This window comes from Gambusia affinis, linkage group LG23, assembly GCF_019740435.1.
Source record: "Gambusia affinis linkage group LG23, SWU_Gaff_1.0, whole genome shotgun sequence".
Classification (NCBI taxonomy): domain Eukaryota; kingdom Metazoa; phylum Chordata; class Actinopteri; order Cyprinodontiformes; family Poeciliidae; genus Gambusia; species Gambusia affinis.
In genome coordinates, this window is record NC_057890.1 from 13,363,015 (window position 1) to 13,388,820 (window position 25,806).

Below are 25,806 nucleotides of genomic sequence, written 5' to 3' on the forward strand. Positions count from 1 at the left end.
CACAATTTTGGGTGATATTGTGATACAGAAACATGGATTTAAGTACGTTATATTTAATCATCACCGTTTGACTTTTAAGACGTTGCCAGGGGAGACAACACCAAAGTGAACGTTCCTGACAACTACAAAGTTTCTCCAGATGTTCAGATTGGTCTCCACGTTTTACTTCATCCCCTCCTAACCAACCAGTCATTTTATTTCTATTTGCAGGTTTCTGTCAACTAGAGGGAGACAGCCTCTAACTTCATTATGCAATCTGTTGTGTAATGATGAACAAATTGAATCTTGCATCCTGTGCTCCCAGCTTATTAGGTTGCATGCGTTTCTTTTTATAAAAACTAAATAATTAACTTCTCCTAGAACGAAAAAAAAACCCCCAGCATCATGAGGATGTAATTAAATCTTGGACAAAACAGAGACTTGAAAACACTGGGAGCCGAAATGCAGACAGATGGGAAAGATTTCTAGAAATTGTCATTTTCTCCCCAAATTACCCAGACCTGGGAATTGTCTAAATGTAATTCCAGAATCTCACTTTTTCAGACGTCGTAGGAATTATTTTATTTCTCAGCAGTTAGAATCAAATTATGCCAACCTCATTTCCCTTTTCTCTTCCTCCTCTGTTAAACTCACAAAGACAGAAAGTCTAGATGATAATGCTGATATGCTTTCATGTTTCCACATATTTCAACTATTGCGCAGAAACTCTTTCCTTTCTCTTTTAAACAACATTAGCACAAACGGCCGGCTATGCAGGTGCGAACCTCTCCAGGCAGCGAGCCAGGCTGCCAGGCAGGCTGCCAGAGGACAAGACACAGGGTCTGCTCTGTTGTAAATGTCAGGTGTCCTGCTGCTAGAGCCAGCATGCATTTCATTACTAAACATTCATTGATGCAAGTTTAACCACATTTATAGGCAAAGCATGCAGAGCCGACTGGGCAGGAACAGCAGCAGGAAAGGAATTTGGTTTGTAAATCCCCCGATTTCCATTACGTTCCTTCTAGAGGGATGAGTAACCTTTAATAAATAGATATTTGAACATCTTCTTATTCAAAATAAAATGATCCAAGAGCTACTTGTGATGAATAATGCTTAAGAAGTTTTCATTTTTCAACAGAGAAAGGAGGAAAACTGAGCAGAAAATACTCAGAACTGCCAGAGAGAAAGTCTTATTCACTGCGTTCCCAAGGTAACCAGTGGACAAAAAAAATAAAAAATTCAGCCAGCGTAACCAAGCTGTCATTTCACTCAACTTCTATGTCTGTTTTCTACAGCAACATACAACAGACATATGCTAAATGAAAATGTACTAATATTAAATGACAATCTCTTTATTAGGTTGTCATTTGCACAGCATGCACATGGAGGGGAGCAAAGTTGCATCTACGATATTCATTGTGTTGTGTTTATGTACCTGAGAGACGCTGGAAAAGCCGAGGTTGCGGCAGCCATTGCAAGGGGTGAGAGCTTCCCAGAATCCAGAGGGGCCGCACGTCTTTTCTGCCTCGTCTTCCTCCGCTGCTGCAGCGAGGGGCGGGGTGGGACGCTGTTGGCACAAAACCGGTGCAATGATTGCATTTGTAAGACCTGTGATCTAAAATGAGTCAATAAAATCAAACAACTAAATGTTTCAAATGGAACTTGGAGTCTAATTACTGCAAATTATGAGGAATCAGCGTAATAAACCTTTCATAAAACAATGGTGTCCTAATTTCAGTCCGCCGGGCCCGTTCAATTGCAGTTTCAGTCTTTGCTTAACCACAGCTGATCAAACGACTTTCATCATCTCCTTAAAGTTTGCAGAGGCCTGATAATGAGCCTTTAATTTCAGTCAGGTGTGATGAAGCAGGGAATCATCAATAACATCCGAGACACAGACAGGAATTCAATGCTAATTGTCAGATCGGTGGTCCTAAACTCTTCTGGGTCCATGTCTGGCAGCTTTCTGATGCTTCCTTAATCCAAACAAGAATTACTTCCTCAGCATGAACTGAGACAGAATCCTGCTGATCTAAATATCTGATACAGCTGTGCTGAAGCACATCCACCTGCTGACTAATTAACACCATACTAATAAACTGGGTTTTCTTGTTGGCTTTTTTTAACGCCTAAAACTAACAATAACTGCTTCATATTTCTCTTTCGAAGCACTAATGGTGGTTAATGATTGGTCGGTGGCACGATTAGAGAAGCATAATGGAGCACCAAAAGCGCCAAGTAAAAAGTGTCAAAAACGAACTTACTTGTGCACCACGCACAAGTTTTCTATTGCTTTGATGGATGTGCAGTCACCAGCTGCATTTCCATTAAAAATGTGTGGAAAACTTTTACAATATCCGTTAATGTTGAAAAAACAATTCATAACTGCAGTGTTTCCAATAATTAAGAATCAAGTCTTTAAAAAATAGGACGCACCATCATCCTCCTACTACTTCCTGTCGTCTTCTTCCTATTTTCATCAAAAATGTGAGTTTTTCTGAATTGGTGTGTTTCCATTAAGCCAAATTCATTTTCGGAATTTCAATTTGGTCATCGAAAACGAGATCCTAAAAACAAAGACAGAGCTACAGTGGTTTGGTCACATAAAGGACAACACAGTACAGGGAGTACTGACAAAGAAGAAGAAGGAAACTTACACACATCTACAAAATGTTTTCTTGGGGGCTTGTCTCTCCGCGTGTGTTGGGGTGTGTGTGCGTGGGCGTGTGTGTGTGTGTGAGGTGCATTAGGACAGATGATATATCCCACCTGATTCCTCTGTGAACCTCCATGCAGCTGAGGACACAAACCCCAGCAGGTTGCAAAAAGTGAATACGAACACAAGGAGAAGAAAGCCGCAAGAGGAAGGATGGAGAAAACATTTTAAGCAGCAAATGAAAAAAGAATGGAATGATGGGTGGTAAAAGGTGGACCAGTCGCTGCACACTGCAGAGGGCCTTTTGCAACAATCAGGCATCGATCCATCTAAAATGGACTGCAGTGGCCAAAAACACATGCTGCACAGGATGGGAGGCGTTTCCTTTCATTACAGTAACAATCTAATGTCAGCCCATGTTCAAAGAGAAGGATCTGTTTAATTATTCAACAGAGAGCTGCAAAGCTAATCAATATAACACAGGCTGTCAAAGCATGCTCTGCGTCTGCATCATGCAACCTTTCAGGAATTATCTCGTCTCATTTGATGGACAGAAGAGTTAATTTCATATCAGAAAAGATTATGATTTGTATAAAGTCTGAATAAAGACGTTTAGATATTGTCATAATGATTGTGGCTGCTAGAAACCTGTCTACCCTCCGTCTTAGTGCTCAAACTGCTTCATTACTTACAGGAGCAGAGTTAGAAAAGTTTGGGACAGTTGCTATGGAAACCTCCTCACAGAGAAACTTTGCCAATGACAAAAATCGTTGAGTTACACAAAAGGGAACACATTGTTACTTCAACAAGCCACGTCAAAATACAGAATTAAACTTTTATTGGAGAATAAATACAATAAAGTAAAATGTTAAAACACGTTTGATATAATTCAGTCGAGTCAGGAATAAGAGCTGTCTGCTTAGTTAAAATGTAATAAACATTTTACTGTAATTTGTAAAAAGAATTGGGGCATTCAAATATTTAAAAAAGGAAAAATAAATGTATAAATGTTGCAATTTATTACATTCGTTCACTTGTTGAAGGCATCAGAAGAGGCTCTTCTCCATCGAGGACGATGAGTGGGACAATATTAGTGTTATATTGTTTTTTTATATAATCTAATGAAGTAATTTTGATCATAAAATGCTTCTTTATTTAGAAATAAAATAAATAAAAGTAGAAATCTTACATTTTACTTTAAGAAATTAACTGTAAACAAGAAAAAACATATTTTTATACATTTGCTCTTGAATTGAGCAACTTGTTAGAAAATTAGGTCTTACAGACTTACTGTAATAAAATAAATTCAGGTTTACATAAAAACAAGACTGAAAATGCTTCATAAAATTCAAAAATACTAAAACACACCAGAACAAAATATAACTCGTCTCCCCTGCTCTAAATTGAATTATTTTATTGCATAAAATTTTTTTTTCCAAATAAGTACAAATGTCATTGCACCCACTAGGTGGCACTACTGCTCTTCATTTGTAACTAATTCAAACAAAAACATTTAAAATGATCATATAGCATAATTTTATGGAGTTGTTTACATAAAACGCTAAAAATATTACATATGAGCTACATTGTGGACTTGTGCTGCTCCTTTTTAGGTTAAGGCAGGTCTGAGAAAATACTCGTCTTGTTTCTTATTTTGCCTCTTGGCTCCAGCTACCACACACACACCGAGTTGTATTCTTCCCCACTGCACACAATGGGCACAGTGCCACAGCGAGATGCCATGTCAGAGAGCTGTTCAGAGCTTTATTCATGACTAATGGCCTCACTAAATCACAAACTAATGGCCCTGGAAACATGTTCACACACCAGCCCTGAAGCACAAAAACACACACACAAAGCAAGTCCGGAACACAACCTAAATTGGTGCTTATTGAGAGAGCGAGGGATAAGATGGATTGAGATAATTACAGCCTAAATGACCAGAGGTGTGTGTCTTCACTGCTCAGACACAGGTGTGTGAGCCTCATGGTTTTACTGCATGTGTTGCTGCAGGTAAATATAATTTGACTTCCATTCACACAGAGCAGACATGGGAAAATGATGAGCTATTGATCCACGTCACAACACCCAAAGAAAGGAGAGAAAGAGAAACAGACGTGCTGTAATGAGGGAGTACAAAGCGCAGACACACACTAATTTCTGTGTGGGAATCCGTGGCATGAAGACTCAGGTGGAAACGATCTGCATGGAAGCTGAAGTTTTCCGATCGGTTTGTAAAAAAAACAAAAAAAAACCCAATAAATCCAGTTGAGGTCTGATCAGTTTTTAGTCTACACATGGAGCAATGACAAAAAAACTAACATCTCCAGGCTCTGAGTAGCTGTTCGTTCAACAGACACATTACAGCCGTTCTCTAACTGCAGCAAGAACGGCGTTTTTAGCATGTTTGCCTGATACTGCCCTCTGCTGGGGAATCTGAGAAAGTACAAACCAAAGTACGAAGAGGAAGGAACAAAAATAACACCAATATGGATCAGCAATGGAGTCAATTTAATCCAGCAACAAGATCAAATGTAATTGTAAATATATGACAATTATAGATAAATTGAGTTAAAAATAATGACAAGAAGAAGTTAGAGAAAGCAGAAAATGTTTGAAGAGTTGGTTCTTTAATAAGACCTTATCTTATTATTTATCAGTACTTGCAGCAGCTTCTCTAGGATCTGTCAAAAACGCGTGCCGTTCCCACTCCACTCATAAATATTTAATTACCGTCTTGTTAGAAAGGATTTTGTGTTTTCATTTATCAGATTTACATACTATTTTGAAAACATTTACACCCCAAAAAATTTTAAGAGTTGGCAGCAGCAGCTGGTTTTTTTTTTTAACTATTGTCATGCACAGAAGTTCGCAAGCATTTTTCTTTCAATTCTCTTACTGACTGAAATAAATATTTTCTCATGAAATCCATGACAGATAGGGCGTCTCTAATCCTACATTGATGTACGTCAGGAGTCCATTTGGGTTACCACACTAACATTTGAAAATTTACTTTCAAGCTTGTCATGTTGGTCAACGTTAAGTTCAAGTCTTAAGTTTTATGTGTTGAGAAAAACAGCCCAAAGTTTGAATAAAACCGCTCTGATCAGAAAACATCGATTTCAGCAGACGCTTTTCAGGAGTTGGGATCTAAAGAAATCAAAATCTTGATTAAATATTCTCTAATTTGCATCCTTAATGACAGGAAATGTAAAACAAGCTGAAAAAAAGAAGTTGCACCAGTAGGAATAAATTATTTTGTAACACAGCTGACTGTGGTTTGTAGAAAGTGAATAGTAGAGACAATGGATAAAAATCCTTCAAGCGTAGCCTTCAAACATCTATCTGATATTCCCTGGAAGCGCTGTTGGAGTTTAAAGTCTGAATGTTTAACAGGACAAGTAAAAACAGGAACACAGAATGTATAAATGAGTGTTTTCCCTCTCTGTGTCGATAATCTGCACAGGAAACCAAAACACTCCTGCCCACGAAATGATATGTGAAGCGTGGGCTAAATCTGCACAACGTAACGGAGATTTTCATACGCCATCTGTTTAGCGTACACCTCTTCCTAAAGTAAACAGGAAGCTGCGCGTAACACCATCCAATCCCACGTTACAATACGATTACACTGATTTCTTTTAAACTTGATTTTAAATGTTTCAACAGAGACTCATACTTTATATGCATTCATCATAGCTGTTTTCATGCTTATATTGGGGTTTACAGGGTCTATTTAAACAGTTTTTGCAGCATGAAATTATTAGATAACATCAGAGATTTTTCTGACTAAAGTTTAAACAATCTTGCATGGATCAAAATTATACTCAATGGTTGAAATTTTGAGGAAATTGTCTAACAGGACAATGACTCCACTGGAAAGATCTTGTACTCAGTGAAAATGTAAATATTATACTTAAAGGTCAGGTATGTGGCAGAGATGAAATGATCAATTTTGTCTAAAAGCATGCTCACATATCCAGCCAGAGACACAAAAAGTGTCTCAGGAACATTTATCCACAGATTAGTGTGTCTGTTTATCAATTTCAACAAAAATCATTACCATTTCACCCAGAAATACGACACTGATTACCTGGATGAATGGATGTAAACTTCTGGGATTTGTACCAGATGCTAATTTAATTCTAAAAGTACCTTGCTGACTCGAGTTAAGGTGCCGTTCGGTCTGTCGGGGCGCTCCTCGTCAGACAGTCGCCCGCTGCCGAAGCTGTCCATGGAGTGGGACGAGATGGTGTGGCAGAGCTCCTCGAAGGAGTAGTCCCGGTCCCGGCACTTCTTGATGTCATGGAGCAGTTTCGACAGTTCGCTCGTCACGGCATCATCTGTGGAAGGAGAGAGAATGAGAGGAGGAGGATTAAAAAGTAAAGATTATTTAGTTTAGCAAAAATAGAAGACTAGACCTATTTTATCTGTTTTCTGGTAAATGATAATCAACTCTTTATATTTTTAAATAGTTAATAGAACAGGAGAAATGAAGGAATGTGACTTGTTATGCCATATTTCTAACAGAGGGGGCAGTGTTGGACCAGTTTAACACATGGCTACACAGATGGGCAGTAATTGTTCCCCTGTAGAAGACCTCATTTTTATGACAGAATAATGAAAAAACACATATTTTGAATATTTAGCAACCTGACTGTGTTTATGATAATCAGACACATTAATTAGTTTCTATCTGGAATACAGTCCTGAGCAATAATTCATGAACTAAACCGAATGCAGCAAATGCATTGTGATCATTTTATGTAAATATTGCCTGGTTTTACTGGAATATTATTGTGCATGTTTGTGCATATTGTGCATAGTGTCAGTATTTACTTTAACCTCTGATTGAAGGATCAAGCAGAAACGTTAAGAGGGCTAACCAATTTTTAAAAACATTGTGAGGCGCTGTTTTCCTTGCTGTTGTTGCAGAATTACTTTAAGTTATAAATCTTGAGTATTCGGATTTTAAACACGTATAATCTTGTGGATTTAAACATTCATAGTTCTGTTGACAGCCTTACATGAGTTTTATTGCAGCAGCATAAATCTACATTGAAAGATATATTCAAATACATTTATTCTGTGGAGTAAAACTTCCAACAAAACTCGAGCACTTTATTAATTTTACTTTAAGTAGATTAAAGTAAACAATCTTGATTGGCTACAAGATTTTGAGGAATTTAATTGGTAAATTCATCACTTCCTGTGACTTAGCGGCCACTTTCTCAAAACCACTTTTCAGTGTGAGGAAAACAAAAATCCGATAATGACTACAATAAAACAGTGACATATCAAATTTTTATCATATCTACAGTAGGGCTACAACTAATGATTATTTCACTCTTTGATTTAACTATTAATTATTCTGACAATTAATCAGAAAAGAAACGTGATCAATTCTGCTGATTTTTCATTAAATTATATTCAATTATCATATTAGAAATGCATTAAAAGATGTAAATGAACACATTTCTGTCTTCAAATAAGAATGAGTCTAATAGGAGTTTTTAACAGATTTTGAACTAGGTGAAGCTAAAGTTTAGTCATTTGAGGAGTTTTGGGTAGAACATATTTTCAGACAGGGATTTTTTGTCAATCTTAAATGCAAAACAGATTGTTTTGGACACATTTTTTCTAAATACTGATCTGTGTACGCTGTTCTTTTGGTAAATGGCCTCTTTTTTTAAGTCTGTCTTTTCTTAACGCTTAATTGATTACTAAATCAGTTGATTATAATCAGTTAATCGTGATTAATTTAAATAATTGACTACAGTCGGTGAATTAATTTAAATGTTTCAAGCCGATGGGTAAACCAAGCAAGACAAAGTTTCACAGTTAATTTCAGAAAAGCACATTATGACCACTGTAAAGTACGGTGGAGGATCTATGAAGCTGTGGGCCTTTTTCTCTTCCAAATCCCTGGGCTGCATGTAATTATAAAGTCCTTGGAATAAAAATATGTTGGTCTCTGATAGTGAACTGAAAATGGGTCACAAATGGAATAATGTTCAAACAGAGAAAAATCAGCCGTCTTCCAACTCACTCTTATGTCGGAGGGACGGCGAGGCAGCAGGCGAGGAGATCGAGGTCCGAGGTGCGGGTACGGGACACTTCCGGACCGGCTCTTCCAAAAGACTTTGTCTCTCCATGTCGTCCATCATGTACTCTACAAAGACATGGACGGTCAATGAGTGTAAGGACAAAACGGTACCAGCCAGACCGGGTCAGAGATCCCACTTCAGTTATTCTTCCTGGATCAATAAAGTAGAGCAATCAGCAGCATGGAAAACAGCTTGAGCTGCATTCAATTCACACCTCCTCCTTTGCCACAAAATCACTTCACAGCTCCGGCTGGCAGAGCTCTCTGCTGTTTATAGAGCAACACCGGGGAAAGAAACTCCAGTGAGTGAGAAGGAGACGAAGCAGGATCAACGATAAATTGTCCCAGAAGTTATTGCAATAAATAATTATGTTTATAGTGATAATGTTGTAATATTATCGCAACATCGTAACACTGTCAAGATTAATAAACTTTAAATTCGAATGAAATTTTACCATGTAACTGGAAGACGTTTTAAATATTCAAAATAAATTAACAAAATAACCGAAACACCAAATAAAAATTAATTATAAAGTCTCTCTGAACAAAAAGGTTAGATGAGACCAATGGACCAAACTGACCAAACTGAAAAATATCTTTTGATAAATTCTACCTGAACAGTTTTGGAATAAAGAGAGAGAAAGAGAAAAGCTATAAATCATGCAAATGGAAATTATTGAGCTTGCTTTAATTTATCGGGTGATTAATTGTTTATAATCCCCTATTTTGCTATTTAATTATGAATCTAACAGAAAAGAGTGAAAATAAGGGACATATTTATTTAGCATTTTCTACAGATTTTCTACAAACTGCAGAAATAAGGAAGAATAACAACAACCAGTTGATTTATTTTTTTGTTTTGTTTTTTGTGTGCAGCATGAGGCATCCAGTAAGTCAAGTGAGAATCATTCCTAACAATGTGCCAGAAGCCGAGTCTCAGCAGCTACAAGCTCTATGCATGTGTGTGTCCTTCTCCATCTCCTCTCCAACAGGAAATGGCTCGCAGCTGATCCTTTCACCCAGCTGCAGCTGTGCGCCCTTCTCGCCCTTTCTTCCTTCCTATCATAAGCAAACACGGCCAGCCTCGCGTTCATGCTGATGCCCAAACATCTTCCCACTTCTGGCTTGGTGAGATTGGATTTGGATAGAAACCGTTTGTGACAGACATCAACTACGGCGTGAATTTTTACGTTTCGAATGCTGTAATCCCTTCCAAAGCGCACATATATATAAATATATAAAGATTTTTTCCATGTTGATGCAGGACTATTCATAATGTAGCAGTAGGATCCTTTTACTTAATAAATATGCAAAGTCCAGTTAAGTAAAGGCGTGGAAGAACATCTGCTCACAGCAGACCAGACCATTTAAATATCTCTTTATTCCTGTATGTATTATTAATTGAAAAGAATATTAAAACGCACCTTAAAATATAAAGTATTTCAGCTTTATGCTGATAAACTGTGTTCAAAATTAACATTTTGTGGCAGATTTTGGTCATGCAAAAACTTTAAAACCGGTTCCACCTTTAATTTGACTTGTATGCTGCACATTTAAATTGAATTCTTTTTAAAAAGTTGTCATTTTCATTCAATATTAGCATTCAGACTCATTTAATATAGATCCATAAGCATTCTATTAACTGTGTTGTGTGACGCCGGTACCTCTAGTAGCTATACATCTAATAGAAGATCCTGCATCAAGTTCTAGTCTGTGGTGTTCCACAAGGGTCAATTCTAGGCACATTATTTTCTTCCATTAGCTGAAAATATTCAGTCTTTATTACATAACGCCCATCACATGTATGCAGATGACATTCAGTTGTATTTATCCTTTAAACTGTCCACCATCGCCAAGTGTTTATCTTGGATCACTGAGTGGTTTCCTATATGCACACATTCTAAGTTGCTCATTTTTGCCCAGCAACTATTATTTGAGTCAGACATCAGATTTACTTCTCCTTCCCATTTCTTCCATTTAAGGAACATGTGTAGGATACCAGGCATCGCCTCCTGAGCAAATCTAGAAAACATTATTCCTGCGTTTGTGTCATTGCATTCAGACTGCTTGTAAAACTCTTTTTCCCAGTTGGGTCAGATCATCCATTTCACATCTCTAGACTGTTCAACACACAGTGGACAGACTTCTTATACACTCATGTCACTGTGATGCTGAAAAATAAACACTTGCTTCACCCACATTTTTCTTGCAGACACCTGAAGACACCGAGTCAAATCTGTCGAGTATTTGGAACCGTTTATAATTTCATCCACCAACAAAAAACCCAAATCCTTAAGAAACTAACTGGAACAGATAAGATCAGGGCAAATATTTTGCTAATTTGTTACTTCTCTATCCATGATTTTTGTACTTTAAACTTCAGATTACAGTCTTCTTTCCATTTCATTGTGTTTTTCAGCTTAACTATCAGTTTTGTTGCCAGCTCGTCACATTCCCGAGTCTCAGCTTCTCTTTTTGTTTTTCGCCTCCTAATTAAACCTCATTTGTGGTTAACTTTGGCTCTCGCAAATGCTCTTCATCCAACTAGTCCTTGGTTTCTGTGCGCCTTTATCTCTGTTGCTTTAAATTAACGATAACTACGTGCCCGTTATACACGCCATAGCTGCCACGATGACAGACAGAGAAGGCCTCCAAGCCACAGGATTACAGCGTTTTAATGTGCACCGCGTTTAGAAGATGTAATTTTTGGATCCTTGGGGACTGCGGAGGACATTCACACTGGTAATCACTGGTTAAACACAAAACATGTACGAGAGCAAAAACTGGAATTTTAATGCATGGTTGAAGAAAGAAAAACTGCAAAAAGTATTTTTTTAAAGTCCAAAAGGACAAATCTATGACATAGTTACCTAATGATTTAAGTCCAATGAATTGAGATCACATTAAAGTAAGATCATGAGAAAGAACACAGCGGCAAACTGGAAAAAAGTTATTCTGAAACAAAAAAAATATCTTTTGATAAATTCTACCTGCAAAAACAGTTGTAGAAGCAGCCTATAACACATTTAATGGATTAACACCTTAATACCAATCAGGTTTCCAGTGCTTTAACCTCCAAACAAACACAATAAATCCTGTTGGAACAGTTACAGTTAGTTTTAATCTTTCAAGTACCTTCAAGAGTCATTTTTGGTGGTGACACTGTGGAGAGGAAAGATCTTCAGTAGCAGTCAGTCTGAAGACGCCTCTGACTGAAGACTGTTTCTGTATAACAGTCTCATAACTTAATTTCTCAGCAGCAGAGACAGCAACATGTCTTTGATGACATCATCATCCTAATCCACCGCATTTGCTTTTGCCGTTCCGCTTTAAACCTCTGTGATACATTATTTTGTCGTCTTTACTCAAATTCCTTAATTTATGTACTGACATTTTTGTCCTAATGCAAAAATGTAAAGTTTTATTCACATCATTGTTTGAACTTCTAAATAGACACATAAATCCTATGTATGTATTTTTTAATTCAGCATTTTTGCTATTAGATATCATTCTCTAAACAGATTTAGATTTTAAACTAACTGCTTTTCACTTCACACATTCCAGAAACCCATCAACAACGTCATAAATGACACCATGTGAGACAATTGAAGAGATGTGGAACGGATGCTATATTGTTTTTGGTATCAGAGCAACTTGCACTGTTTCCCAGAGGGAAGACAAAGTTTCTCAACAAACGAGATTTTTCAGTTAGACAACAACCTGTTCCAAAGGTCACAATGTCATATGTGCCAATATTCTGCTCTGTGGCTCAATATGTCCACACCATTCAACAAATTCAATCTCAACTGTCACCTATAGCCAATAAAACCCCAACAGCAGCCACTGATCTCTGAGCAAACACAAATCACTGTGCAGTCAAGTGTGGAAAAGTGAAAACACCAAAAATCTCCACTTAAATCTGGAAGCTGTTACCTTTTTTATTTGTGCAACAGCAACAACCCCAAATTCTCAGGTTCCCTCAGTGACAGTCTGGGTCTCTTACCTTGAATAAGAGCAGTTATCTGCTGAGATTTAGGCGCTGGGTGATCTCTGAGAATCTCCAGCGCTGTTCTCCCCTGACTGTCTCTCAAATCGGCGTCTATCCCTGAAATTCACATGCAAAATGATAAGTTACAAAAAAGTGAAAAATTAAAACAATGTTTGACAGAACTTCACGCAGCATTACAAGTTAATCAATCAAGACGAAACAAAAACTGGTGAATTGAATGTTTTTAGAGGCGCAAATGTTATTCATTTAATTGTAATACAAAATATTTGATTTTGAAGTAACAAGTTACCACAAAATTATGGAGTAAACAACTGTCACAATCTAAGAGATTGCAAATAATCAAAATACCATTAATTTGTGCAGATGATGTTAGTATTTTATTGAATTTTCCACATTATTGACTGACTAATTCACTCTATACGACTGAAATGATGAATGAAAGTCAAAATGACAAACTGAGATGCGATTGTCAAAATCTATTAATTTCTTTCTTGTTGCTTTTTCTAACATTTGCTTCTTGTAACTGAAGCACATTGTTTTCATTGATAAATGTTACAAAATTAAGTTAGAAACGTCATTGTGTCTTACAAATACATTCATACAACATAATGAATATTATTTGGAATTTATGTGGGAGACAAACAATTCAATGAAGCAAAACGAAAATTGTAATTGTCCACAATTTTTTAACTCCCAAATTTCTGAAAAGGTTGTTTGTATTTTTTCTTCTTTTATGTATAGAGACGTTTTCGCAAACCCATTTTTTTTATTTTATATTTTCAAGGTCAACAAGGAACTTAACAAAAAGACAATTTTGGAAATATTTTTCATCTACTTCAGAAATCATGCACTACTTTGTGTTCATCAACCATATAAAGTCCCAGTGTTACACACAAAGGAAGTCTGTGGTTGACAAAATATGAATTTTGTTCAGCTTTTATGACTATTTTAGCAAAACAACATACAATACGGTCAAAGCTTCAAATAGGAAGTCCAACGATTTATGATGACAGCACAATTTACAACAATCCAGGATGTTGTTGTACTGTAACCCTGACCAGAAGGAGTATGGCCGCCGGAGGAAGTCCTGCAGGAAACAGGGAGCTGCAGGGAAGATGGCAGCGCAACCAAAGGACAACATTGTCCAGAAAGTAGTGCAGGGTTTAACGTACTGTTTCATCAGAAATATGGTTTTAGCTTAAGAATTCAGCATACGAATTCATTTTCATACAATTTTGTATCATTTACTTCAACAATCAAACAGTGATTCATTGATATCACATCCTGCAAGGTGTGATTATCAAAGCCAAAAATAAAACATTTCAAGTTGTTTAACTTTAATTCATCACAGGGGAAAAAACTGAACACTTGCGTCTACATAAATAACTAAACATGTGGAGCATTTGACTGCAGGTTACGATAAAAACAAGGGGAGCGCTGGCCTATAAAAAGCACAGCACTTGTTTTATCGCAGCATATTTATAGTCCCACCTGAGTCAAGCAAAAGGCGAACTACATCCATCTTTCCAAAAAGGGCAGCTTCATGAAGGGCACTCCCATTCTCCGTCTGCAAGAAACGGAGAGAACACGCACGTTAATATTCAATAACTTTTACAACTGAAATCGGACACAGAAATAGACCGAAGGTGGACTGACAGCACAACGGACATCACAGAAGAGAGCAGCAATTAAAACGGATCAAATTCATCATTATGATCTGATGTAAGTATTTATCTCTCTCCCAGGTCAAAAGATTAAAAGAAGTCATGCAGTGACTTTTTTTTGTGTGTGTGGAAACGTCCCATTTTCACTCATTCTACAGTATCTGCCTTGGGTGCTAATACTATTACAGGTATGATGCAACACAATGAAATCAGCACAGGGAGGCAGATAAAGGACCAAACTGTTTCCTCCTCAGAAAAACCTGCAGAGTTGAGCCGATTCTGGAGTTTGTGGTGGTGCTTGGAACATTAATGGTTTTTTCTGCTTATTAGCACAGATTTCAGTGAATGGAGTTACATTTTAACACAAAATTCAGGATGTTTTGGCCAAAGGAGGTTTGAAATATAAAATTCATTAAGCTGCAGAGAACAAGCTGCTCTAATTACACACAATAAAAAAAATAGACTACGAGTGCTACTGTGAGGAACATTGGGGAGGTTTTACAACATAATGTACTTAAAGTAAAGTCTTTAAAACTACATTCTTTCACTTGAGCAATATTTAAAAAATCTGATGCATCTCGACCCAAAGCAATGGAGAAAAACCAGGCATGTGTTTGTGATTTGTAGACTTAGTTGCGATGTAATCTTTGCTTGATGCAGTTCTTTTCAAGTTCTTCAGCTGATCCAGAACGCTGAGAATATTAACTCAGTTCCAAATCTTTCTCTTTTTTGACATTCAAAGTTTTTAATGGCCCATTAGAAAACTCTGCGATGAAGATGCAGATTGTTGCTGACTGTGTTTTACTTTTTTCTCTTTTTGTTTTCTACCAACTCATTTTGTTTTACTTTTGGTTTTTGTTTCCTTTTACTTCCATTTAAATTTTCCATTTTATTTTTCAGACAGACTTTAATATATTTTACTTATTAATCAGCGCAATAATTAAAACATTTGAAATAGCTGTTTAATGCACAGTGACAGATTATCAGGAACAATTTCAAAACTTCATCTTACCCTCAAGTACAATAAGAGAGGGATGATAAAAACTTCCAAAGAGTGGCATCTTGGGTCAATGATGTGAGCTTTTGCAGCACAAAATAACATAAAGTAGAGAAAATTCAGCATCAAAGTTTTATTAAATGAGCATAACTATTATTTCCATCTCATAACTGCTTGTTAATGAGCTTACAAGTGGATTTAAATGAGGTCTTTTGGAAAAATTACAAAAAAAGTCAAATTCTTATCATTTTTATCACAATTACATGTTATGTCTCTCCAGAAGAAACCTGGTTTACAGGGGTAGGATGTTTTTTAGTGACAGAATCTTGTAAAAGTTTGATTTCTGCATCTAATATCAACTATCGCTACAAGAAGCAATGTCCATGTAGGGCACAAAGACGGACACATCAACACAGAAACAACAAAGCGTAAATGCAGCCAAACAGCTAAATACATTGCATCCTTCATGGTTGGCTTCCTGTCAACATAGATGAAAACACTGCCGTGAACCTAACTCCCAGCTTTAATGAAGACAAATCATCTGGACGGCAGCCAGGCCTGCACCCTGAGCGCAGCGCTGCGGCAGAACAGACTTACTGTGACCCAACCGTTTCTCCTGAAACATCACCAATGATGCACGGGAAAGAAAACCAATTGCAAAGATCCTTAAAAAAAAAAAAAGGAAAATCGAGAGCCTGCGGCAGGTTCAAGAAAGACTTCTGCTGGTTAATCCCAAAAAGAAAATCATCCAGGTTTTTAAAGCCCATGCATGAGAGGAGGCCCTGGCACAGGAAGGGAGCCACCCCTTATTCTGACACATCTGACCTTCCCTTTTCAACTTCCCACACCACTTCCTGCCCCGTTTCCCCTGGCGATAATACCATAATGTCATGAGGAAGCAAAAAGGCGATTCTGACTCTTGAGGAGTTTCCTGCAATTGAAAAGTGGGGGGCAGTCTGATCTGTTGGCTGCGCTGAAATGAGATGACAGAGTAAACACTTACAGCATGTCAACAGAGGAATCACTTAAGACGTGCATTTGAGTCTCTCTACATAATTAACACGGCTTTACGTAACACTTGCAGCTGATCAAAAGCACAGTGCTTTACCAGCACACTTTCTGAGTAGATAAAGAAACGACTCGCTGTTCTGTCGACATCCTGGTACAAATCTACAGCTTTTACCCTGCGTTAGTTTCCTACCAAACATGCAGGTAGTAGAATTATTCTCTACGGGGAATTTCCTTCATTAAAATGGAAACAGAAGGAAGTGAGAAAGAGAAACACTCCTGCTTGTATAAATTATTAATTCACACTCACACCTACACACAGCTCTGTACTACCTCTCACATGTACAATTTTCTGTCAGCTAGAGACAATTTATGACAACCCCAGTTGATATTTGTTCATTTTTAAAACACAGGTCATCAGTCAGAGCTGGACAATAAACCAAAAACAATATATATCGCTATAGAGACATGATTAATGTCAACTGATAATAGTCTGATAGAATAACCAATATATTTTTTAGCTCTGATCCAGAACCACACAGCAGTCTGGGGGATGTAGGAACAGGAAAAACTTTAGCTTTCATGGCCAGCTAAGCAAGGTTGGTGAAATCAACTAGCTACCTTTGCAACTACGTCACTAAATTGTTCGAGGTGCAAAGACAGACGTCGGAGGAGAGGGACGAAGTATTGAACAAAGCGACTGAAATTGTTTTCCAAAGTTGTTTTGCCAGTTTATTCATGGCTTCTAACTTGCTCGAGTCGAGCTAATTTGTCTGTGAACGTAACACACCTAGTTGGGGCTCATATACAGTGATATTTACCATGTTTGGAAACGGCTAGCTTAGAAAACGACCCTAACCTCCTCCCTCGTGATGTGTTTATCAAATTACCGACTTTGTCTGAATTCACAGCACATGATTTATGTCAATATGTCAAAAACACTGTTTCCCCTTAAACCGGAAAAGCAGTAAAAACGTACAAAAGACGAGATGCTAACCAGTTTTTTCCATTCATGCTAGGCTGCATGACGGTGCGGCATTGATTCCATGGTTACCAATGGTTGGACGCACACCTTCTCCATAATGATATATCTTTCTAATTACATTTACTAATAAAGTATATTGTGGCGAATGTATACTTTAATTGTGAAGGGGAGAAGGTGAGGTAGTCTTCTTACCCGACAAAAACTGCTCACTGTTACACCGAGGGCTGCCAGTCATCATGATTGACAGCTGCTATCATTTGCCGCCGCATCGTTCCTTGTTAAATATTACCCAATAAAATAAGAAGTATTGGTTTTTATCCTTATCTGTCTCTGCAGCCTACCGCGCAGCATCCTGTGAGCATTTTTAAAGTGAAATAAACTGAATAAAAGCAATATTAGGCTACCACATGTCTGTTTTTTGACTAGCTTTAAATGAGCGCATTGGATGTTTTTGCTAACTAAAGGTTAGAACTGTTCACAGCTTCTCTCTTCCGGTCGTCGAAGGACCCGGATGCAAACCCAGAATTCGGAAACAGCTTTTAACATTACGTCTAGGAATTGTGACTTATTACGTGAGACCATAGAATTCGACGGGTTTGATGCCTCTGATGTGTGAACGGACGTCATATAGGGGTTTATTTGTACTTTGTTCTTTTCTAACCCTCACTTTGCAGTCGTTTGTCGCAGAGTACGGATTAGTTCATTGTTGATCTCGCTGTTAGAACAGAAAACGTAAAACCTAACCTCAAACAAGCAATGCCTTCTCCAATTGTAGAGACCCAGAGCATCACAGTCAACATCTTGAGGGGTATTGTCCACCCACTTTTTACCAACTTAACCTGGATGGAGTGGATGCGACTGGCGACAGGGGACCCTGCTTCCACCACCACTTGCGTTCTGGTCAGGATTTTGAAAGATATCCTGGAGCTCTTTATAACCACCGCTCTGGATAGTCTTTCTAAGGACAACTGCAGCACTGAAGCAATCGAAGCAATCGTAGGCAACAAGTTGCCCGAAGCCTTTGCTAAGGTCGTAAAAGTTGGCGGAGAAATCCGAACAGAACATACTGACAACTTAAACCATCTAATTGTCCAATATGTGGTGGAAAGAGTCAATTCCATCTTAGACTCTGACTCCAACGACAATCCACGCAATCACGTTGATGAAGTAATCAACGATATGGCTGGCGAAATCAAAGTAATGGTTAAGGATCTTTTTGTCAGATTGCATGCATCTAGTAAGGAACCCAGGAAAGCCGTCAGACCCCCAGTTGAGCCACAATCTATGCTCAAAGGACTGAAAGGGAGGATCAAGGATTTTTTCACCAAGTTCACTAGGAAACATTCTTCTAGAGTTGCTCCGGTGAACCTACCAGAAAAACCAGGAACCTCCCACACCATGGCCAATAAAACTATGGCCATGGCAGCCGTGAATCCTCCAGAGATCTTCACCAAAAATCTGCTGAAAGAGGAATTAGAACTGGAGGCCAGGTGTTATGAAATCTCACCTGTGGAGGCCTACATTCCTCGAGATGATGTATCAGACATCATAGATCTAGAAACCTATCTACCAGAGATTTCGTCAACCAAAGACTCCCAGGTACAACCATTAGAACTGGAGCCAAGATTTGAAATCATACCGAGGGAGGCCTTCGTTCACGACAAGACCTTGGAGGTAGAGGATTTCGAGCCAGAGCCCAAATTTGATGAGATCACACCTGTGGAGCCATTCATTGGGTCATTTTAAATGTATTTAATACTTAGTTAGGTCTTTTTAAATGTATTTAATACTTAGTTAGGTCTTTTTAAATTGTTTAGTAGTTAGTTAGGTATTTTTAAATTGTTTAGTAGTTAGTTAGGTCTCTTTAAATTGTTGAGTAGTTAGTTAGGTCTTTTTAAATTGTTTAGTAGTTAGTTAGGTCTCTTTAAATTGTTGAGTAGTTAGTTAGGTCTCTTTAAATTGTTTAGTAGTTAGTTAGGTCTTTTTAAATTGTTTATTAGTTAGTTAGGTCTCTTTAAATTATTTAGTAGTTAGGTCTTTTTAAATTCTTGAGTAGTTAGGTGATTTTACAATTGTGTGTTCACTAGTTAGTTAGGTCTTTTTAAATTCTTGAGCAGTTAGGTCATTTTTAAATTGTTTAGTAGTTAGTTAGGTTTTTTTAAAGTAAAAATGACAGCAAGACAAACAATTTCACAACTTTTTCCATCTTTCTTGTGACCTTTAACTTGTACAAAGCAAGTGAAAAACAAACAAAAATCTTTCAGGGAGCTGGGATAAAAATAAACAACTGAGGTACTGTGGTTGCTTAAGTGTGCACACCTTTTTAGGACTGGGGGTGTGGTTGTTTTCAGCTTTAACCAATTACATTCAAACTCATGTTAAACTGGAGTAAGCACACACCTGTCACCAATTAAAGTGCCTCTGTTCTAGTAGGCTTATCCTGACATTTTTGCAGCCACATCATCCAGCACAAGCCATGGTCCGCAAAGAGCTACCGCAGCATCAGAGGGATCTCATTATTCAAAGATATCCGTCAGGTGAAGGCTACAAAAGAATTTCCAATTCATTAAATATACCATGGAACACTGTGAAGACTATCATCTTGGAGAAAAAATGGCACAAAAGTGACATTACCAAGAACCAAGTCCAAAATTGATGATAAGACAAGAAGAAAACTGGTCAGGGAGGCTGCCGACAGGCAGACAGCAACACTGAAGGAGCTGCAAGAATTTCTGGCAAGTATTGGCTGTGCAGTACACGTGACAACAAACTCCCGTCTTCTTCATATGTCTGGGCTATGGGATAGGGTGGAAAGACAGAAGCCTTATCTTTCAAAGAAAAACATCAAAGCCCAGCTTAATCTTGCAGAAAGACATCTGAAATCTCCCAAACACATGTGGGAAAATGTGTTATTGTCTGATGAAATCAAGGTGAACATTTTGGACATAATTCCAAAAGGTATATTTAATGCAAAAAGAACAATGCTCATCACTAGAAGAACACTATGTTTACAGTGAAGCATGGTGATTGTATCATTATGCTTCGGGGCTGTTTTGCTTGAGCTGGAACTGGGGCCTTAGTCAGGGTGGACGGAATTATGAACAGTTCCAAATATCAGTCAGTGTTGGCACAAAACCTTTGACCGTCTGTTAGAAAGCTGAAGACGAAAAGGAACTTAATCTTTCAACATGACAATGTTGCACACATCTAAATCAACAAAAGAATGGCTTCACTGGAATAAGATAAAGGCTTGGGAATGGCCCAGCCAGAGTCCAGACCTGAATCCCATCGAACATTTGTGGGGTGATCTGTGCACAGGAGATGCCCTCTCAATCTATCAGATTTGGAGCGGTTTTGCAAAGAAGAGTGGGCAAATATTCCCACATCAAGATATGCCACACTGATAGGCTCCTACCCAAAAAGACTGAGTGCTGTAATAAAAGCCAAAGGTGCTGCAACAAAGTATTAGTTTAAGGGTGTGTATATTACATGCAACAAGGCTATTGTAGGTTTTTTTATTTTATATTTCTCTGCTTTAAAGGTTTCAGTTAGTTTTTTTAATAGAATTGTACAAGTTATAGGTCACATTAATGGAGGCATAAGTTGTGAAAACATTTGTCTTGTCATTTTTTTACAAAAACCTGGCATTTAAACAGTGGTGTGTAGTCTTTTTATATCCACTGTAGGTCATTTTAAAATTGTTTTAGTACTTAGTTAGGTCATTTTAAACTTTAGTACTTAGGTTTTTTGTTTGTTGGTTTTTTTAAAATTTAAAATTTAAAAAATGTTTAATTTTAAAATTGTTAAATTAGTACTTAGTTAGGCCATTTTAAACTTGTTTGTTTAGTAATGAGTTAGGTTAATATGATCCAAAATGCTAAGGTTAGCTTAAGTGTTGCAAGTAATATCAACATGGTAGTGATTCAATATGCTAATGGTAGCCATCATGCTAACATTAGTCTTGTACCTATAATAATCATTTTACATAATTTCATATTTATTAACAATATTTACCACGCTGAATGGATTAAGTTAATGTAAGTAAACATGCTGGTGACATCACAGGTGCTACTGATGTCACTGGCATCATTCAGTGTGGTAACATTAGTGTATAATTAAAATGACCCAAAATGCTAAGGTTAGCTTAAGTGATGCAAGTAATATCAACATGCTAGTGACTCAATATGCTAATGATAGCCATCATTCTAACATTAGTCTTGTACCTAAAATAATCATTTTACACATTTTCATAGTTATTAACAATATTTACCACGCTGAATGGATTAAGTTAATGTAAGTAAACATGCTGGTGACATCACAGGTGCTACTGATGTCACTGGCATCATTCAGTGTGCTAACAGTGTATAAATTAAAATGACCCAAAATGCTAAGGTTATCTTAAGTGATCCAAGTAATATCAACATGCTAGTGACTCAATATGCTAATGATAGCCATCATTCTAACACTAGTCATGTACCTAAAATAAGGATTTTACGTACTTTCATATTTATTAGCTAAATTTACAATGCTGAATGGATTAAATTAATGTAAGTAAACATGCTGGTGACATCACAGGTACTACTGATGTCACTGGCATCATTCAGTATGCTATGCTATGTCACGTGGAAAGGGTCAAGATCACTCTTTGGTTACCTAGCAACCAACCCACCCACCCACTCACTCACTCTTGGTTACCTAGCAACAACCTGTCAAGTTACTGGTGCAACTGTGCCTCGTAACTGCTTAAAAATAAGTTATTAGCCAAACAGAACAAAATTGCACACAATGTTGGTCACCAGCAAGTAAATTCAACATAAGATATCTATATTTTATAATGATTTCTTTCAATTCCATTATTTTTTAAATTTAAATTTTCTTTGCAGGCAGTCTTTCTAGATTCTTTAAAGACCACAGACACAAATGAATCATGTTCATTAACCAAAACCTCACATTGGAGCCATAAATCCATGCCTATTGATCCTTTCCTAAGATTCTAGAAGGTACCTGTATGAACTGTAGCTAATGTAGTTTCAGTTACATCATTTTATTTTCCATTGGCCATTTCTGATATAAATAAATTTGAAGAAAAACAAAAAGGAACCAATGGCTTTACTACTAGATTTAATAATTTAAGACCTCATTTAAGAAATACTTCAGTAAATGGAGTTAGTAAGTAACTTACGACCAGAATTTTTTTTTTTGATTATCCAACACAAATGATTTTTGGTGCACACCATTTATCTGTTCTTTTGAACAAAAACTGTTGCACCATATGTGGCTAAACTTGAAAAGCACAAGAGTATAGCTTTTATGCATTTCTGATTTTAAAAATGAGTCAAAAGTGCAGGGTGAAAAATAAAGATGAGATTTATCAAAGGCTTGCACCACTCTGCATAACAAGCTTGATAAACTAGCAGCAGTGAGTCCTGCAGAGGAGATGACATATCAAAGACCTTTGTGCTCATCTTCACCAGGGGCTTTGAGCCTGAGGTTGAGAAACACCCCGGCTCTCCAGATCAGAGTGGGTATTAGCACACATAAAAGGAGTGACAGCAGTAATGACTGCAATATCACTGATTCAGGGATCTGCAAGATAAAGACTAAATTTAATGACTTCATTTTAGCAGGTCTGCTCAGTAAAGACGCTGCAAGTCGATGACTGGCTGGGATTCCTTCAACGGAAAACTTTTTAACCCAATAATGAGCGAATGGATTGAATTGAGTTTATTGTATAGTGTCTTAAGATTATCTGATATGAGCTTCTTGTAAACAGCAAGAAGATGCAGCTTAAACAAGTTCAATAATAAGGTTGTTCAAAGCTTTGTAACCTCTCTTAAGTGTCTCAAGAAAACTTTTACATCTGCCTGTGTATGTTGCTTCAGACTCAGCAGCTCCCTGAATTTTTCATACTCTGAGCAATAAATCCCTTGAAGCATTTTTTTCCTTCTTCCTTCAAATCTTTATGATCAATGAACAGCAGCAGCATATTGGGTGAGAAATGATCCCACGTTTGAAAGAAGAAAATCCACTAGCAAGTGTTAAATGAAAGCACTCTGTGGATTCAACTTTTACCAGCATATAATTCTGGCTTTTGGTATTAAATTGAATAAATACGATTCAATTCAAATTGCTACTTTTACCATTTTTGTTCACAGATTTTAATGCTTTGATTTGCAGCCATACAACCTATTGCCAAAAACGACTATTATCATGATTAACTTTTTCTATTCTATTTATATTCTAAGAAAAAAGCCGCGACGTTTAAGGAAGGGTTAACACTTGAATCAAACATCTCACAATACTAGCAAGTTACTTTTATTCTAACGGTGATTGTAGCCACTTTTTCGAAGCTAAATTGAATAAAATTAACCAATTTGTTATGCTCATTGAAGCAATTCAGCAGAGAACTGTCAGTAACTAAGCTTTGCATCCAGTAAATGTCTACATCGAACCCCTATGAATGCATGAAGAGAAAAGAGACCATGAACTATGAGGACCCCTCAGGAACACCTTGTTCTCTCTCTCCCTTTCCTCACAATCAATTATTCATTTCAAACCACCATGTGAGGCACGTTCAGCGTACATGGCTCTCTGATACACACTCGGGGAGAAAACGTCGATTTTAAGTGAAGGGACCCGCCGCGACTGCTAATCTGCCGGCTTCCTAAGCCATTCATGAAACACAAACGTCTGCAGCTACTCGTTTCTTCAATTACTGAAATGCAGCAGAGGATTTTAAAGAGTTTATCCAGGTAAATGTCCTTATAGACGGATTAAATTTTCATGGTGGATTACATTATTTTAACAAAATGTCACAGTTAAATCTGTCTGCTAAATTAAAAAAGCATATTTCATTGAACATGACACTGAACATTTTTTGATTTGACCTGTTAGTCACAGCTTGTAGATTTCAGGAGATTCAAATTTGTAGAAGTGAGACAACAACAACAAAAAAAGGAGCTCTAAGAACAGTTAGCGAGAGCGCCTGTCTGACCTCCAGAGGCGAAGCTTTTAACTTTTTTTTTTTTTTTTTTAACAGCACCGCTTTGGGATTCTTCTGATCTGCTGACCAGAGAGATTGAAACGGTGCGCAAATGGGTCAAAGTTCAGGGAGACCAAATGGAGCGGAGGAGTTAAGAAACTCTCAAATACATCAAAGAAGTTTAAGCTGGGTCTTGAAATAAACTGGCAGTCAGTGGATTGAGGCCAGAGTTGGAGAAATTGGCCCCCGGTAGTTTATTACAGAAATCCAGCTGGGATGAAACAAAAACAAAACCAAGGCTTACTGTCTCATAACATCTTGGCTGATAAAAACAAAATTTCCCCAAAGAACTTACTTGGCTGCCCGGATCACAGAGATTCAACTTTAACTCCTACATTTGTAAAACTTCTCTTCTCTTTCGATAAAAGAGTTGAATAATTAAAATTTTCTTTTATTTATCTGTATATCTATACATCTATTTACCTTTATGCATTAGCATTTTTTTTGTTTTTATTTCTTTTCATTTTTTATTACTTTATACCCTCCACTCTCTTCATTGAGAGTGGAGGGTGTTCAATGTTTCAATGTATATTTTCTATGTTTCATATATGCAAACACTAAATAAATATATTGTTAAAAAGTCAAAACATTTAGGTCAACCAATAAAAAAGTTGTCATAATTACAGCTCACGACTTCCGGTTGAGGCAGCGCCATGTGAGGACGTGGGTTTGTGAGCTCCACACCTGAACCATTTCATTTCTGATACGGCTCTTATAAAATTACGCGATATAGCCTTGCACAAGCTGTTGTGTATATATTAGACAACATCAACCTTTCAGGCATGCCAAAAAAATCTCAAGTCAACAAGTTCGGACAAGACGCGAGGGCCTCTGAAGCGGAAGCCAGCTCAGCTAGCCTAGCTTGCTCAACCTCAACAATGACGACTGCGGCGGGCAACCAGAATGCCATTATGGAGGAATTACAGTCAATGAGGCAAGAATTGTTGAAGAAAATGGACGAAAAGGCTATTGAAATCCAAACGGAGCTGCGCAATGTCACAGATAAACTCAATAAAAGACTGGACAAACTTGAGAGTCACACATCTGAGCTAGAAAACGGAGTGACCGCTAATGCTAACTCTATTGCGACTATGGAGTCTGACTTGTCTGGGATGAAAAAAGAACTTTCCCTGCTCAGAGCCCGGTGTGAGGATCTGGAGGCCAGATCACGGCGTTGCAACGTCCGCATCACCGGAGTGAAAGAGGGGCGCGAGCAAGGGAAACATCCGTCAGTTTACGTAGCTGGTGTGCTGAAAGAAGCCCTTGGACTGGACAAGTTGCCGACTCTGGATAGAGTGCATCGGACCCTCCGCACAAAGCCAGTACAAGATGACTTGCCACCAAGGGCGTTTGTGGTTAA

At 37.6% G+C, this 25,806-nt stretch overlaps 1 protein-coding gene across 5 annotated transcripts in view; it reads right to left on the reverse strand.

Moving 5' to 3' along the window:
* The window catches only part of anks1b (ankyrin repeat and sterile alpha motif domain containing 1B), a 184,575-nt gene that overhangs the window by 99,147 nt on the left and 59,622 nt on the right, over positions 1–25,806 (reverse strand). For 4 of the 5 annotated variants that reach the window (XM_044107729.1, XM_044107728.1, XM_044107731.1 and 1 more), the window contains exons 6-10: positions 14,242–14,317; positions 12,745–12,846; positions 8,685–8,807; positions 6,791–6,978; positions 1,415–1,546 (exon numbers count right to left, since the gene is read on the reverse strand). In XM_044107729.1, coding sequence (XP_043963664.1) covers positions 1,415–1,546; positions 6,791–6,978; positions 8,685–8,807; positions 12,745–12,846; positions 14,242–14,317 — 621 coding nt within the window. Of the gene's footprint in view, positions 1–1,414; positions 1,547–6,790; positions 6,979–8,684; positions 8,808–12,744; positions 12,847–14,241; positions 14,318–16,008; positions 16,139–25,806 lie in introns of those variants that run through there. The other variant, XM_044107732.1, reaches the window with a different exon arrangement.